Genomic DNA, 18,627 nt, shown 5'->3' on the forward strand with positions numbered 1-18,627 from the left:
TAGAAACTGTGGATTTCTCTTCTTGTTTTGTTTTGCTATTCCATCTCTAAACTATGGAGGAACCGTGGAAAGACTCTTGGCTCTCCGAGCCGCATATGGACATTTATCTTAAGATTCTTGAACAACGATTTGTAAATTTTAGCTTAATTCAAGCTCAAAAAGAACTGAAACACTTCCTGGCATGGTTGTTTAAGAACTTTTTCTATGCTTCTTGGGATTTAATTCTTACCAAAGACTTTTGCAAGACCGTTTGGACACAGTTAATTTTTGAGTCAAAATATATGCCGATGGAAGAATATTTTCGTGAATATTATTTAATTACCGAGACCGTTGAGCAATGTCAGCTGTGTCCTGGCGAAGGGAAGTGTGCCTCAGGGACCGTGCGGCCTCGCCCACGTGCACCAAGCCCTCTCCGAGCAGCAGCGAGGCCGTTCCCACACATGGGCGGAGCGGTGTGAGCCGCAGTGTCGGCAGCAGAGCGAGGCGCGGCGGGAGCGGCGGGACCCGGCGGTGCCCGCCCGGCTCCGCGCAGCGCGTGGTGGAGTGAGCCCCGTGAACGCCCGACCGAGAGGGGCGGCGCGTGGGCGGCGGCTGGTGGCAGCGGAGCAGAGCCGCGCCCAGCCAAAACGCGCGCTGGAGCAGGGCACGGGGGAGTCATCACTCGGGGGCCCAGCCGAGACGTGGCTGCAGGGCCTGGCATTGGCAGCCAAGCTGCAACCAGAGGAGGCGACGCACGGAGAACGGAGCGGCACAGCCTGGCCCGGCCCCGCCCGCGCAGCGCTGAATGCGACCCCGGGAAGAGCGCGCAGGCACAAGCAGCTCCGGCGGCCCTGGCAGCATGAGCAGCCCCGACAATTCCAACACGGGAGCGACCAAAAGAGAAAGCAAGAACGCAGCGAGACAGAAAACAGCAGCCACTCGGAAAAAGGAAAATATCACCGTAGCTAAGGTTTTAGGAATAGTAAAATGGTATAATGTTAAACAAAATTATGGTTTTATAACGAGATGTGACAACCAGCAAGACATATTCGTTCATAGAACTGCTATTAAAAAAGAATAACCCTGAAAAATACATTCCAAGCTTAGGAGATGGAGAAGTAGTAGAGTTCAAAATTGTGCAAGGTAGAAAAGGGTTACTAGCAGCAGAGGTCACTGGGCCTGATGGTGTTTCTGTGAAAGGCAGTATATATGCTAAAAATTGTAGTCATGTTAGACAGTATCTCCATTATAAGCTCCCCCTACAGTCTCCCTTTCCTAATCCCACCTTTCCCTTTTACCCTATATCCTATTACCCCCAGTGTATTCCCAATCTGTTTCTTCATCCATGGTTTCCCTCACAAAACCATGCCTTTGCCAATTGTTTCCCCAAAAATCCCTTTCCAATGCCGAGTAGGGGATGAAAAGGGGGAGGGAAGAAATTAAACCCCCTCCTGCATCAGTTTCCCCACAAAGCATGCCCGGAGAGTCCTGTCTCCCTTCTGTCAGCCTTAAGATGTTCCAGAGAATCTGTTTGGACATTTAAAGACTCAGGAGGGTGGCTTATTTTGTTTAAAAACTGTTCTTGTTATGTTTATCCAGTTGTTTTCAATGTTAAGTTTTAAATATCTTTTTGTTAAAAATAAATGGGTGAAATGTCGGGGTCCCTTCCTCCCTGCCATGGGGTCCTGGGGACAGACACGGGGTTTCGCTGTCCCTGGTCAGCCTCGTTCCCCATTGGTTGTTTCGTGTTTCCCTGCGCGGGCAAGGACCCTCGGGTCCCGGGATTGAGCAGTTCCTCGGCAGAGCCCCGGCCATGCAGCTGGAGAAATAAACATCTCTCTGAAACATCTACCAAGAATTGGTCCACATATATATTCTTTTCCACAGCCTCCTTGTTTGGTACATCATGTTACAGTATCCCCACTGTAACATTTGCCCACATCTTGTGCAAACCAAATGGGTCTGTTTACAAACTTCCCTCTTTACCCATAGCTGTGGCTTTGCCATTCTCTTCCCTGGCTTCTCTTCCCTAGGCTTCCATGTCCTCCCACTCCTCGCAGCCTCCTCCGGATCAGGAAATGGGAAAGGGGAAGAAAGAGCATGAAGTCACAAAGGCAGCAGCAGGTAAAGCTCAGCAATGCTCTGCAGAGTGATGTCCCCCTACTACTGGCAATACCACTGTTCTGCCATTCCAGCACTGAAAAGATCAATATATAGGAAAGCATAGCAGGAAAAAATTGACTCAGTCTTTTTCCTTTTTAGCTTGAGTTGCTAAAAAAGACTAGGCTAATGTAGTTTAACACCATCTGTCTGTTTTTCCCTTCTTCTCTAGATAATTTTATTCAATTTGAAAAAAGAACCCAGAGTTTCCAAACACAAGAAAGCTCCTACCAATTTGCTATGAAAACAGATGGCTGTGGACAAGACAAAGATTGTGTAAGTGCCCTCCTGTCTCCTTCAGGAAAAGGGCTGTAGTGCAAGTTCCTATGTTATGACAAAAGCCTATTCACACAGAATTCCCCAGCCATGAAGAAACGACACATGCCCCAGCCACGAGGAGAAATCTGAGCAGAGCTCAAGCAGCCATGAAACACAAATGTTTAGGAAACCAGGCCTTGCTGTTTCTGGCACTCAGGGAGCTCCTGGCTCAGAGACTGCCTGACAGCTCCTGCATGTTTTAAGATGCATCATTTAATATAAATAATAACAGAAACATCACAAAACAGAGAAGATTTAAAGGAAGCTGTTTCAGCTGAAGAGATGCCACTAGGTCAAACTTCTACTTTTGGCTGCCAGATACAGGAATAAAGTTGTCAGCAGCACATCAGCTGTCGGGATCAGAGCTCTGTGGTGAGAATGCAGACACGATGCCAGAGGCTGTTCTCAGTTTCATCACTGTGCTTACATGAGAGTTGGAGGGACTCACCTCCTCCAGTGGCAAGTGGCACCACCAGTGGCAATTACCCAGATATTTTTATTCATAAACTTCAGCAAACATAAAAGGAAACAATTTTCCAAAGAACCAAGATGTTTCAGAAACATCAGTAAGGGTGGCTCCCAGTAATACTCTAAGGAATCTCCATCTGCTTATGACACAACATCCTGCAGCACAACAAACAGACCGAAACAACCAATGGCAAGACATAATTCCTGTGAGGAAATCTGGTTTCTGCTTTTCTCCTGAAAATGGCAGAGTAACATCACAGATACACCTTGGGCTTATACTTATTTAAAAGTGAGGGAAATTTATCTGAGAGTTATCTGGCTGAGTGGTCTTGTCTTCACAGTTTAATATCTGGCAATTATGTGTGGATATGACAGTTTTAAGCTTAACGCAAGTAGGCGGCAGCGACTGAGGTTTAACAGTAGGCTTTTCTTCTTTGCTTGACCTCATGACACATGCAAAAAGCTAAAAACTGCCAGGTCCACAGTAGGATTTGAATGAATTATGTGGGTGGAATTTGAATACAGGTTGCTCGGAACAGCTATGGGTTGAGAGAGGCAGTAAAAGCACCACAGAAACATGCAGAAGAGTTAGTGAAGAACAATAAAAATACAAAAGATATACTTGTAGTAAGGCATGGAGAAAAAGCAGAATGAGCTTTTAGGTACACTAACTGAAGAAAGGCTTAAAATACTAAAAAAGGAGAATGTGTCCCTTTCTGGTGACTTGAGGAACATGAGACACAATATCAATTCCTTAAAAAATATGCAGCATCAAAAATACACTAATTGCACATTCCTCTCCTAAAGAAAATGATCAAAACTCAGACTACTGGTACTACATTCTTGCAGTATAAAATATTATTTAAAACCTTTGGGTGCTACGAGTAAACTCTTGTTCTGGGGGTAACATTCTTTTGAAAATAAAACAATGAGCAGACTAGGGTAAGGAGAGCAGACCTGCAGCAACGTAAATATAGATCAGTTTAAGCTGCTGTAAAATTCACTCCTGGCTTTGGGAGTGCCAAAATGTGGTATAGAGAGGAGCAGAACTACTTTTAAATGACAAGCCTGCATTGAACTTCTGTCTACAAGAAGTGCTTACAGGAGAGCTGCTGCCTCCTGTAATGGCTTTTACACAAAATCAGGCATAAAGAGCCTGAGGCACAGAGCTCTGAGGCCAGTGGATGTACCGGCTCTTCTGGCTCAGGAGGTGTAAACAGGCCAAGTGAGGTGGAGATGTTGGAGCCAGCCACAGAACCACAGCTATAGCATCACAGCTGCCATCCCTTCTGGTTCGGAGGTGTTCCAACCAAGTCTTGAGATCCCTCTGTGTTCCCCGAAGTATTTACTATCTATACTATTGTATCTATATCTATACCTAATTAGAACAGTCAGTCCAGAAAAAAGTCCTTTTCTGGAGGCAGAAGGCTCAAGGCCTTTGGAAGGAGATGGCAACACCGTCTGCATATGCAATTAGAGAAAGCTATTATTGCAAAGTGAGGTCAGGCCCTTACTCAGGCATTAGCACTGCCATTTACTCACAAAATGTCTCATCTTAGTAAAGGGGTATTTTCACCCAAGGACAGAGGCTGTCCTGGAGCGACAGATTAAAATCTAAGAGAATTCACTCAAAGTGATGATCACTTTTCTGTGAAGTTTTTTAAAGAGCTAAAAGTCCTCCTTTTTTCCCCTCTGCAATTTCAGTGCTCAGGGGGTCAGACAAATGCCTCCACAGTGCAGTGGAAATAACTGGAGTTATGTAACTCCAGTGGAATGGAGTGGTTCTGGTTACTGTACTACTAAGAACAAGGACACATAGGTGCCAGAGGAAATATGCTCTAGCATGGCTGCTGAATGGCTGAGAGGAAACGGCCTCAAGTTGTGCCAGGGGAGGTTTAGATTGGATGTGAGAAAAAATTTCTTCACTTTAAGGGTGGTCAGGCACTGGAATAGGCTGCCCAGGAAAGTGGTGGAATCACCATACCTGGAAGTGTTCAAAGAGTGTGTGGATGTGGCACTTGAGGACATGGCTTACTGGGGAACACTGTGGTGCTGGGCTAACAGTTGGACTCAGGGATCTTGGAGGTCTTTTCCAACCTTAGTGATTCTGTGATTCTACTGTTTACTGCCAGAGTAATAAGTCAGGTTTGGTTTTACTAGGCAGATGCCATAGCTGGGTTTGGCTAATGCAGGTTCTCACATACAGGTGTCATTAACCACATTAATTAGGAACACAGCCTTAGCAACCAAGAAAATGTCTTCTCACGGCCAAGAAACTCGAGTTTCAGTTAAGATTTCTGCAATGGAAAGTTGCCTGCCTGCAGTTTTTGACAATGGTATTTGAAATGATGACAACTTAGGTGCAGGACTTAAATCAAATTTGAGCATGGTCCAGCCTTTTATCATTGATTCTCCTTTCCAGTAGGAAAGCAATCAAGCCAAAGACATCTCCTTTCATCTGTCAAAGGAAAAAAGAAAATAAGATGTTGTGCAAGTTCTTTTCAATGCTTCTTTCATTCTCCAAGGAGCAATGCAGAACTATCCCAGCCTGAGGCAGTTCAGATGTGTTTGAAGGAACAGCAGTTAAAATCACAGGTTGGTCCCAAACTGGCTGTTAAAAAGTGTCTTCAACAGCTCTGCTTCCTGTCCCTGATGCTGCCTCTCCTAAGAAACATTTTGGCTGTGCATGGCTCAGTGGACAGTTTATTCTCCACCTCTGTGAGGTTTTCCAGAAACCCAGAGGTCCCAGGCTCTGTGTACAACACAGACTATTTTTGCCAGCTCTTGGTCCTGCCTTCATTTTCTCTAGCCCTGGAAGTCATTGTTGCAAAGTTCACTCTTGAAGAGGTGAATAGGGAGGTCTTTTTAAGTTTTCTTTCAAATATGTCATACATACCATTTTTTCGAAGTTTACTAGATTGTCAGTGAATGTCTTGTTTCCCTCATGAGTAAATGTCATGTCTGTATAGAAATAGAAGACACATAAAAGCCCATTACTGAATCATGGCCATAGAAGACAGCAGAATGTTTTATCTATCCCTTACAAAAATCATAGCAGCTGGAAAGCAAAACATTTAGGTTTTAATTTGCAGCATTTCTGAGACTAATAAAATTGAGGTATGATATTCAGATGTACAAAAGCAGTTGTTCTTGTCTCTGTGTCGTGCTTTTTGTAACGGGAAAAGATCGCACCTCACACTGAGATTGATTTTTGCTTTTTCTTGCTGCTACTCTTATCCTTCAAATAGTTGACAAATAGCTTTCAAGTTAATAATTCTGGTAACATCCAAGCTTACCTTTTATAAGTAGAGGCATGAAAGGAATTATTGGAGGGTCCAATTTAGCTACAGTTAGTCTGTAGGCCCTATGGTTTCTTGATGGATCCTGACAAAAAAAGAGAAATCAAATAATTACTAATAAGTATTATTATATGTAGCAAGACACTATATGCATTCATTTAGATGTCATGGCATTTATTAAAAACATTATTTTTTCCTGTGACTTTGAAAGTGCATCTGCAAATTCAGACACCTTTTATCATTCTCCTGGACTAGTTACATAATGAGAATGCAGCCACTAAACACAAACATTTTTTCATGCCAAATAGCGAGGTAAGATATGATTACAAAAACATTCTTCATAAAAGAAACCACCTATTTTTCCTCCCTCCTTACAGCTGCAGATCCAGTTTTGCATATTTTTTCCAGCTGTAACACTAAAATGTATTGCCTGGAAAAATCCAGGTTGAAAAATAGAATTTCCCATATGTACTATTGGAAAACATGTGATAAAGCTTTTCTGAGTTCCCAGATTAATTTTGAGTGGTACATAAGTTCTCTCAGAGTAGGTTCCTAAGAGTGTAATTTATTAGTCATACATACTTGTTTTAGCAGCTCTAAAATGGGATCATAAACTTCTTAAAGTCAAACAAGGACACATAAAATGTTCTGAATCAAGGAATTCAAATCAGAAACTGAATTATCTCAGATTGTGCATAGAATAAGGGATCTATTGCTATTCACCATTAAGCTTTCAAACTCCGCATAGATCTTCTTGAACTTGCTTGGGAGTTTCTGTTAATAAAAACAAAAATAGCAAACCTTAATTAAATCTGATCAGTGCGGTAATTTTACTGTAAATGCTAGTTCCTTCCACAACGCCCTAAGTCAGGAAAGTGCTCTTTTTTTGCCAGATATTTCTAACAATGTGCTAATCTAAAATACAACATGTTTCCTAGCAACCAGATTAAAAATAGAGACGGGACCAGCCACGAAACCTGGATCCTGATTTAAACCCCGACTTGAATTTAGTCCTTTGGGATGTTTAGATTCAGATTTTTGTTTGGCTCACATAGCAATCACTGAATTCAGAATGTAAGTGGAAATTCATGTGAATGCTTTCAGGACATTGCTGATTATAGCCTATCTGAAAATATAATTTACACACAGCTTGTGTGGGGGCAGATCAGCTTAATTATTCACATCTATGATGAACTGCCCTTGCAAACATTCATATCCATGCCTGGGCACTTCCAGGAGGTTTTTTTGCTCATGCTGATGATGCATCTATTGCTTAAATTCTTGACATGCTCAGCTGCAAAGGTCCTCTATCACTTTCTGGGGTACAAATTAATGAATATTTTTTCAGTCCACAATTCCTACACAAATAAATCATGGTCAGTTGATCATGCAATTATTGAGATGAGATGGGCTTTCCTAAATACTTTCTTTCCCCCTCATGCATATTATGTTATACAGATTAAATAACTTTACTATAAAGACTGTAAGGTATGTTATAAATTGGTTTTAAAGATCGCTGTAATTTTTTATGTACACTTAGGATATGTCAGCTTTCTATTTTTCGTAAGAAATTTCTCTGTATTTGCTGAATTTTTCAGACTACTACTGGCAGTGGGTAACATTAAATAAAGACTTTATAGTGCAGAAATGATTTTTTGCAGTACTTTCTACATTTGGAGTGCATACCCTAGCAAGCTATTTACACTGTGCCACAGCAAGGGCCTAATTTTTAATGATGTGTGTCAACAACTGTGTGCCTAGTTTGCATATGCATGCAGATTAGGTATTTGTGAAGTAAGTGGTATAATTGGACATTTGCACCTGCAAATATCTAATTTCTGCATGCAACTAATGTAAATGCATGATAATATAGAAGAAATCAGGTCTTGGTATGTTTGTCTTAAAATATTTTCTGTATATATCTGGCTAAAAATCGAATTGCAGAAATTCTCTTGATAAACCGACTGCTCTACAGAACCAGAGTGTGATAACATTTCCTTGATCTCAAGTTAATCCCCCACATGTACAAATGATCTGTGCCCCGCCCCCAGCTCAGACCTGGTGCCCATTTCAGAGTGCTGTATGTAGTATATACATTCAGTTTCTTCTTCTCTAGTCCTGTACTGTCTCAGCTCTCCCACCTCCTCTCAGCAGCCAGAAATGAAGGGTCATTATTCTGTGAAACTGAAAATCGTTGCCTGTAGCACTGATTGTATATGACACATGTATTTTTGAAAAAGGGGCTGGTGTACTCTCAGACATGTCAGTCTGATCTCCTGTTTCAGAGCACATTTTTAAAGGTGTTCAAATTTTGGTCTCAGCTGCATCAATAACCTCAGTCATGCTAATTATTTTTAATTTCTAATGAACAAATACATGCACATTTAAATCTGTTTTGCTTTTGATAACCAGCATATTCTCAGTGGTTACACTGTGCTGGACACTGCACCCTTTTTATACCCTCATATACAAAAGAGCAAAGCCACAGAAAAAGGTGGAAGCTCTGAGAATGAAGACCAAACTGACAGTAAGCATGGAAATGCATGTCAGAGAGAAAACCAGAACTGGTTAGGACAAATGCACATTTTAACAGGGCAACAGAGTCCCTGTTGAGATCAGAAAATAGTATGTACAAACAGAGGATGAATTTTAGAGAATTATCAATGGAGTGATCTCACCGAACCACCAGTAAAGGCACACGGAGGATGTGGGCTGATCTAAGAGGTTAGCTGGCTAACTTGCTCATCCTGTTGGGCAGTTTAGCTCAGCAACAGAAGCTGCTGTTGTCACTCTTGTTAACTCCTGTGAGCATTCAGCACATCCATGGGTGTAGTATACTGCCTTACTAACAAATATTGTCACCCTTAGCTAAGGCTTATGGTCAGGAGCTGAATTAGTAGATCTAGCTTTATCAATAATAAAGGCCCAATTCATGTTTTTGCTAACTGAAAGTACAAGTCCCCATCAAGCTTCCTGGAACTGGATTTTAGCAAAGACTTACCTCCCACGTCAATGAGAGACGGCTCACGGCAACATTACTCAGTCCCATAATAATAGCAAAAAAGGAATTCAGATTTTTGTATTCTTTACAGCTGAAACACAAAGGGCCAGGTTTTAAGTTGTATGTATCAGTCAGAGCAGTACATATGAAAACCTTAAGAGAGCCAAACTCAGGCATCTAGTTCAGAAGTGACTGAATTTGGGCAGTCTTGGCCAGCATGCCTGCAGACATCTCTTCACCCAAGTGCTAGCACTTCACCACACTCTGAAGGCTTCTTTCCCTTATGACCTCCCTTCTACTTCACTGGGTGCAAGCTTCTGCAAGGACCTAGTCTTTGAAGCAATTCCTCACCCAGAAACACAGTCCTGAAACTGGGCTTAATTCAGTCCCAAGGGATACCAGAAACAGTGTAAACAACTGTTTATAACCTCATTTGCTGCAGAACCTGCTGACAGCTTCTGAACAGCTAATGAATGCTTGAAGCTCTTCTCAGGCAATCTTCATGGCAGTTTACAGGGCCATCAGTCTTTTCAGAGGGAGAAGATCAGCTGTCTAGAGATGCCCCATGCCAGTGACCTCTCCTGCAGTATAGGATTTTTATTACTTATAGATTCTGGGACTTCTAGTTCAGGAAAAGAACTGCCATTTGTTACCAGCATCGTTAAAGAGGTGCTGGGCAAAAGGAGCTCCAGGGCACACTTCATCTCTAACGCAAAGAAGGATTTTGCTATCAATCAGGAAAAACTGGAACATGTAATCGAGTACTATGGAAGATCCAACGTGCCATATGAAGGAGTAGATACAATCTGATGGGAAGAGTCAATGCAATTGCTCAGCTGGGTCTGCAGCAGGTGGCTCACTGACTCAATAGGAAAGGAAGAGACAGAACAAAGCCTGTGAAAAAAAGCCTCACAAATCTGCATCTCACTAGGTTTTTGCAAATAATCTCCTGTTTTTCTCAGCTGATGTGCCAACATCCAATTCCAGCACCTCAGTCTCTGTTTCTTCAGCTGTGAGTGGCTTTCCTTAGGAGTTGGTATTGAGACTGTTGGGGTTTAACATCTCTGTCAGTATCACGGAAGGTGGGCTTGAGTGCAGCCTCAGCAGGTTTGCTCATGACACCAAGCTGTGTGGTGCAGTTGATGTGCTGGAGAGAAGGGATGCCATCCAGAGGGACTTTGACAGGCTTGAGAGGTGGGACTGTGTGAACTTCATGAAGTTCAATGAGGCCAAGGGCAAGGTCCTGCACTTGAGTTGGGGCAATTCCAACCACAAACACGGTGAAGAATGGATTAAGAATAGCCTTATGGAGAAGGACTTGGGTGTGTTGGTTGGCAAGAATCTCAATGTGAACCAGTAATGTGTGCCTGCAGCCCCAAAAGTCAACCATGTCCTGAGCAGTATCAAAAGCATCGTGGCCAGCAGGTCAAGGGAAGTGACTCTCCCCATCTGTTCTTGTGAGACCCCACCTGGAGAACTGTGTCCAGCTCTGAGATCCCAACATATGAAGGACATGGACCTGCTGGAGTGAGTACAAAGCAGGGCCATGAAGATGATCAGAGGACTGGAGCACCTCTGCTGTGAGAGACCTGGGATTGTTCAGCCTGGAGAAAGCTCCAAGGGAGATCTCAGAGCACCTTCCAGTACCTAAAGGGGCCTACAAGAAAGCTGGAGAGGAACTTTGGACAAGGGCATGGAGGGACAGGACAAGGGGGAATGGCTTTAAACTGAAAGAGGGTAGGTTTAGGTATTAGGAATAAATTCTTTACTATGATATGGTGAGCCACTGAACAGGCTGCCCAGAGAAACTGTGGATGCCCCATTCCTGGAATGGCTCAAAACCAGGTTGGATAGGGCTTTACACAACCCAGTCTAGTGGAATGTGTCCCTGCCAATGGCAAGGGAGTTGGAACTCAATGATCTTTATGGTCCCATCCAACCCAAACTATTCTATGACTCTGTGATTTACCAAGAAAATTTTAACAAGATTAAATCTATGATTCTCAGACTTTTTTACTCATCATTGAAGCTCTTAGCTCCTCTGAGGTATCCTTAGCTTCAGACAAAATTAGTACAATCATCTCATCCTACTATCTGACTCCATGATTGCCACATCATCCTATTCTCCATCATCCACACCTATTCTTTCTGTACCTTTCTATACCTATATTTCTGTACCTATTCTATTCTTTCTGTACCTCCATTTCACCACACTTGGGTGTGTTGAGTGGGTGAGTCCTTTAGATCTTAGCCTCACTTGTGTCTGCACTGTGTGAACACCGAGCATGTGAATAAACGATCTTTCCCATATGCTGGTCTGTCTGTTGGGAGATTGCTGCCCTCTCAGATCTTCTGGCAGAGCTGCTCATGCAAATTCTCCCACATCAGATTAGCGACAGCGAGCAAGGGTAGAAAGGATAAACTGAAATGCTAAAGCTACACCAACTTATTCTGACTAGTGCAGGTCAGGGAGTGCCTCATTAGTGGATCTGAGGGGAGATAAAGATGAAAAGCAGACAGGATAGGCTGTCAGTGAACCTCTTCCCTAGGCACAAGTAAATCCATAAAGGGATATCTGTCCACAGCACATGACAGGATTAGGAATAAACTATGGCAGGGTAAAATAATTAGTAACACACAGCACTAGTGCTCAAACAAAGTAGGCAGCTGCAACTGTATCTGCAATATTTAATTTGAATCTATCTTCATATTAAAAGGGAATGTTTTGCCAAGTACCCTGTTAAGCAATACAATTTGACAAAGTCTCAGTTAAAATCCATCTAGATTCTACAGAGTCTACAATAAGTAATTTGGTTCCAGACAGAGGATCACTGTAAGGCAGCAGGAACGGTGCTGCATGGCTCTACTGCATATATACTGCATGTAAAATGTCAAAAAGTGGATCCTCTAAAGCACCACAATGCACCACCTCAGAGCAGAGGTCCCTCTGCCTCACAGAATGCACTCTACCAGAAAAATCTTCCTGTTAGGATGAATAGCAAACACACACAGACACACACACACACACACACACACATACACTGGTCTCCAAAACAAACATGTACATGGTTAAAATCTCTTGGTACTTACACAGGCATATTCATCTTGGCATTTTCTCTATAAACACACACTTCAAAAATTTCTCACAGGCTTCTTGGGCTTATAACATATGCATATGTATAGAAAGAATGATTTTCAGAAACTGAATGAAAGTGTCTGAGTACAATGATACACAAGACGGCTTCTAAATACCTGTGGATGTATCTGCAAAGAGGAAATATACACAAACTGGGTTTGCAGATAACCATAAGAGTATGCGCAAGCACATCCCAGAAGGCCTTTCTAATACAATTAATATGGGAAGAACTCACTGTTGGAAATATAGTTCACTTCTCCCCTTTGTTTGAAAGTTTATTCCTACAATAGCTGGAGAAAAGAGATGAACCTGGTAACCTCTACATCCTCTTCCAGCAGATGCTAAAGAGACGGTGGCTCCTGGAACTGGCAACAGATGTGCACAGCACTTGGAGCCAGCACTTGGCCTTGTGCTTGCCTGCACAGACTGGGAGCACACATCAAGGGTGCATGGGGTGGCAGACACAAAATGATGTGCCTTCTGCAATGGCATCTGCACCTCAAGCCACAGAACTGAAACAAGCTTCTCAGTAGCAGTTACCTTTGAAAATGGGTATGTGCAAGGCATCTTGTTACCACCAGTCATGCCTAAGATTAATAGTGCAGCACTGAGCTGTTCTCCCTGAACACTTTTCTAATGAGTCTAGTACTTCTAGGCAGGGTAAAGTTCTCATTAGGTCTCAAGGATCTTCACAGGCAAAACTTCCTCAAAGATATTGCTTCAAGGTCTGGGCTTTTTCTCCCCTCTAACTTCAGCGCACTTTGTGTTTGTTTTAGTGCATGTGTAGCAGCTGTTACCATGGCAGCACTGCACAGAGGGCAGCAGCCTGGCAAAACTTCCCAGCGCCTTTCCAGCGGCTGCAATTAAACCTGCCCTCTTGGTTTGTACAGAAGAAAATCTTGTGCTTCAGATTTCTCTGCTTTTAGGAGACAAAGAGGACTCAGCAGAGCAGACCGCTTTTAGCAATTTATTTTTAGCATTGTAGTGATACCAGAAACATGGAAGTAAACAGGAGGTTGTCAGGCTGTTGTAAATAGCACAAGATTAAACCCATGACTCCGAGAAACTCACAGGCTAGGGCAGTTTATTGAGGAGATATTTAACTGCAATTTTTAGGATACTTGATTTCAAGTGTTTATGGAAATTACTATTGTCTCTTAATGACCACATTTCAACATTTTCCCATTTCATGCCTGCGATTAGGAAAGACCCCGACGTCTGTGTGGGTGCCACTGCCCTCTCCTGGGCACAGCCCGCCAGGCCGGCAGCTGCTTCCCACTCCTGTGCTGTGCAGTGAGATAACGGAATACGCGGTGCATGTATTTTCAGAAACTAAAGAGGTAGATTCTGTCCTCTGTTCTAAACATAAAACCGATCCTGCATGCCCGCCACTAGGTTTTTAAAATCTTCAGCTATGACCAACTGTAATCTAACCGCAGGGCTCGAAGTACCTCCCAGAAGGAAGCTGGTACTTGCAGAGCAGGGTGTCCTGGAGGAAGGAGCCACACAGATCTCCAGTTTTGATGTGAACACAGACTTCAGCTATGTGCCATTACTAACTGAGAGGAGGGCAGCATCACAGTTGCAATAGTAATCTCTTCCTATACACAGCTCCATTTAATGATGCAAAAAAGTTAAAACCTATGGTTTAACTGCAAGTAACATCTCTTGTTGGTAGAACTGCCTAAAGGCTTCTAGTTACAATGCCTAGAGCTGTAGACAAACACTACATACCTCAGCAAACTGTTTATTCAGACAGCAATGAATGAAATAAACACACCATGAACTGGAAAGCGAGGGAGAGCGTAACAATGATAAAAATCTCTATGTATGCGGGGCATGGATATATTCCTGCTCCCTCTGAAGTCAGTCACTGCCTGCTCTTGACTTCAGGGAGTTAAGGCTGACATCTCTGGCATGAAGGTTCCAAACAGTTTAAATCTGGATAGGAATAAAGGAAGACAGCAAGAATGCCTGCTATCCAACCTCAGACCCAGAAGTTAGTAACAAAAGAGGACATTTCATATTTTGCATTTTAAAACAAAAGTATTAGAAAAAAAACAAAGAATCATAGAATCATTAGGGTTGGAGGGGACCTCTGGAGATCATCCAGTCCTACCCCCCTTCCAAGGCAGGGACACCTGGACAGGTGACACAGGAATGTGTCCAGGTGGGTTTTGAATGTCTCCATGGATAGGGAGACTCCATGAACTCCCCGGGCAGCCTGTTCCAGTGCTCTGCCACTTTCAACATAAAGTTATTCCTCGTATTGAGGTGAAACTCATTGTGTTTTAGTTTAAGGCCCTTGCTCCTCATCCTGCTGCTGGGCACCACTGAAAAGGGTCTGGAACTATTCTCTTGGCACCACCCTTCAAGATATTTGAATGTATGGATGAGATCTCCTCTCAGTCTACTCTTCTCTAGACTAAACAGGCCCAGCTCTTGCACTCTCTCCTCCTATGATAGATGCTCCAGACCCCTCATCATCTCTGTGGCCCCCACTGGACCCTCTCCAGTAGCTCCTTGTCTCTCTTGTACTGAGGAGCTCAGAACTGGACGCAGAACTCGAGATGTGGCCTCACCAGGGCTGAATGGGGGGGAGGAACACCTCTCTTGATCTGCTGGCCACACTCTTCCTGATGCACCCAGGATCCCACTGGTCCTCCTGGCCCCCAGGGCCCACTTCCAGCTCATGGTCACCTTGTCATCTACAAACAGCCTCAGTCCCTCTCTGCAGAGCTGCTCCATAGTAGGTCAGCCCCCAACCTGTGCTGCTGCCTGGGGTTACTCCTCCCCAGGTGCAGGACCCTACACTTCGTATCATCGGCAACCTTGCTGCAAATCCCAAACAGAATAAAAGTAATGTGAGTGTCATCATCTTCATGCTACCTCTCTTTACTCTCCCCTCTTGGTTTTCTCACTAGGCACAATTCTGAGAACAGTTCTCCTGAGCAGCACCAGAAATATTTCTATTCTCAGGAAAATGAGGCTCAACTTTGTTAATATTTACTAATTCATATACTAATATTTGCCAATGTATGCAAGAGTAAATGAAGGATTCTCCCAATAAACTGACATATATTTACTCACAGATTTGATGTGTAAACATGGCCCTAAGAGATCACAGATCAAGGAGCAATGGAGAGCAGCACAGGAAAGAAGAATATATATTAACAAGGTTCTATACAGCCCTAAAAGAAAATGGACAGAATGACCAAATACAGAATGTTTTAACCTCTACTCTGTGTGGCTGTCTGAAAGTAGAAAATAAAAACATACCGACTATACTGAACCTCACTTCCAGCTCCCATATGATTGTATACTTACTGGGCTGCTATCTTAATGTATTTCTTTAACAGCTGAACACGCTTGCTGAGTTGAGAGCAAAGACAAATCTCGGTGACCACCCAGAACTGGATTTCATTGAATCTTCTCAAAAACAAGTCCAGATTTGCTGTGGTCTTTTTAAAATTGTGCCTTCCAAAAGTGTGATAGATCAATTCCAGCTAGGAAAGAGAAAACAGTTCGGAATTTTTTTTGAGGTTGCGTTTCTTGGACAGAGGAAAGAGGCTAAGAACGACCAGGTAAGTATCTAGCCTGAAACTTACTCTGCAGTTTGCATTTATTGCTGCATAGATGACAAAGATTCAGGTTTCAAATCCAGTAGACAATAGCTGAGGCATAGTAAAAGCATAACTACAGATTATATATAAATAGCTTAATACCTTAAAACAAACAAAAGTAGTTCAACAAGAAGCACATGTCCAGAAGAAGTTTATATTTCTATTTTGCCTATAAAATTAAGAATGTCTTATACTTTTGAAACTTGTAGGTGGCTTTATTGTAGAATTTTTGAAAATCAAGCTTAGAGGAGGTTTTGGAAATAATGTAGAAACCTACAATGTACAATTAAACACTTTCTAACAGATTCTAACCTGCTGAATAGACAGATCCTCATACCTCATGCACGCAGTTGAAGAGCTCCCAGTCATAAACTGTCATCTGATGTGCTAAGTCTTTGGAACTCATCAGTTCAAATGTTCCTACTGTACCAGTAGATGGTCCTTCCTGTTCTGGTAATGGTGCCTACAAACAGAAAAATATTATAAAATATTTTAGACATGCTAAATCGTATGGTTGGTGCTTTCCTTCCATAATATTTCTAATTTTTTTTTCCATATGATCACTTTGCTAATCATGTTTCTAACAGTAAAACTGACATTTGCAGTAGAACCGAAATTTGCTTTTAACCACAGACAGGTATTAGGAAATTAGAAGCCCCGTGCAAAATCAGTATCCAGTATGCACAGGATAGTCAGGAAAATTCTGAAAGCCCTTCAGAGACACTGCAAGGAAAGAAACCAGACTGTTCTCAGCGTGTTATTTTTAACATTGTTCTAAAAATTGAATCTATAATACATGTTGTGCTAACTAAAGCATGTGTGTTTGTTTGGGAGCAAAGGTCTTCCAAAAAAACTTCTACGTTTCCTTTTTCACATACACAAATAACTAGGCCATCAAGGACAAGCCAAATACTTTTACATATTCCTGATTCTAATGATGAGAATTAGTACATCTAGCATGCTTCAGAAATCTGCAGTGATTGCAAGATCTTCTGATCGTTTATACAATAAACCTCATACCTTCTCTTTGACAGTACAGTGATGCACAATTCGTGATTGCAAATATTGCTAAAATACTTCCAACCAACCCCCTTGCAAACTGGAGGGTGAAACACCTGCAGAGCTGCCCGTGAACGCGTGGGTCACTTGTTCTGTTCCCAGGAGAGGGCGGCAGAGTTCACACACAAGTTTCCCAACTCACCGCCTTTGTTAAACACGTAACGATGGAGCACGGAATTGTCAACAGGCTCCTTTCTGAATACAAACTCAGTGGAGTCCGCCAGATTAACAGACCATCCTTAGATACTGCAGTATAAAAAATGAGCCTACTAAATGAATCCCCTTTTATGTAAGAATAATATATTAGCAATAGAAATAGGTCTGAGTGGATTAATACATCAAATCACTTTCTCTGTCACACATAGTATGTAGGAGCTTTATTTCTGTATGAATTCTTGCTTTGTACTCTAGGCAAAACTTTCCTTTCAATTATCATCATAACACAAACTAATTAAAAATTACTAAACTAAATAACGAACATTATCACCTTAAAAGCTTCATCTATAATTAAAAAAAAATAGTAGAAATGTATTCTCTAAAAAAATCCAGGGCAGCCATTAATCTTATTAAAAACTGCAGATTGCTTTGAATTGGGATTTGCTCAAACACAAAAGTTCTTAGTTTATGACAACACATGAAATAAAGGTACAACAGCTTTGTGTAGAAAATTCTAACTTGTGGAAATCTGTGGAAAGAGAATTGCCTACAGATTGAAAGTTGTCTTTTTTCCCCCATTTGGAGACGAACACAACATAGCTGTTACCATAACAAACACATACTTTCCAAGGCTAGGAAAGAAGCACTTAGATGCTAACTCACAGCATATTTGAAAATTCATCTACCCAGAACAATTTTCACATGGGAATTGCCAAATGTCATGTGGGTAAATGTTCATGAAAGGGCAGCAGCCAGAAACTGGAATGTGAAAGGATTAAACTGGGAGGCAGCTAAGGTTGCAACATTTTTTGATTTGTTTACACCTCTTTGAAAAAATGCAGCTGATAAGGGGGGTGTAATTTTTTTTTGTTATGCAGTCCTGAGGGCCATTTTTAAGGTGCTGAATGTACCTCCCTAATTCTTACTGAATTCAGTCTAGTTGATGAAAACTAGCACACTGCAGCCCTGTATCTCAGAGCTCCCTGCATCATTTTGAGTACTTGATCCACGGTAAATAGCACAGGTAAAAGGCACAGAAAGCCATGACAATTTGCTGCCAAAGCTATGTGTACACAGACAATGCAGAGCCATATATAAGTACCCAGCACAGCTGTACTGATGCAACACCCCTGCTTTACAGTAGCATGCCCCATGAGGGTATCTACTTGGCAGGATTAATTAACCTTAAGGGAACACCAGAATTTAATAAGCTGAACAAGAGGTATCTCTGCATGGAACTACATATGCTGGATGTGCATTCCCTAGTTACTAAATTGAAAGCAGCAGAAAAGCATAGATTTTACCATATCCATAAAAGAAATCAGGCATACATACTAAGTGGCTTGTTAAAAGCATACAGGAGGCTGAAACAAGGCTAGGAGTAATAGAGTTCATGCTGACATGACTTGGCAATGACATTTGTTTTTA

The 18,627-nt window shown here is 42.2% G+C and overlaps 1 protein-coding gene across 6 annotated transcripts in view; it reads right to left on the bottom strand.

Moving 5' to 3' along the window:
- Nucleotides 1–18,627, bottom strand: part of RAPGEF4 (Rap guanine nucleotide exchange factor 4) — a 157,335-nt gene that overhangs the window by 7,887 nt on the left and 130,821 nt on the right. For 5 of the 6 annotated variants that reach the window (XM_032114866.1, XM_032114867.1, XM_032114865.1 and 2 more), the window contains 6 exons: nt 16,322–16,447; nt 15,689–15,867; nt 9,226–9,316; nt 6,948–6,998; nt 6,222–6,309; nt 5,822–5,886 (listed from right to left, as the gene is read on the bottom strand). In XM_032114866.1, coding sequence (XP_031970757.1) covers nt 5,822–5,886; nt 6,222–6,309; nt 6,948–6,998; nt 9,226–9,316; nt 15,689–15,867; nt 16,322–16,447 — 600 coding nt within the window. Of the gene's footprint in view, nt 1–5,821; nt 5,887–6,221; nt 6,310–6,947; nt 6,999–9,225; nt 9,317–11,048; nt 12,490–15,688; nt 15,868–16,321; nt 16,448–18,627 lie in introns of those variants that run through there. The other variant, XM_032114869.1, reaches the window with a different exon arrangement.

This window comes from Corvus moneduloides, chromosome 7 (genome assembly GCF_009650955.1).
Source record: "Corvus moneduloides isolate bCorMon1 chromosome 7, bCorMon1.pri, whole genome shotgun sequence".
NCBI classification, from domain to species: Eukaryota; Metazoa; Chordata; class Aves; order Passeriformes; family Corvidae; genus Corvus; species Corvus moneduloides.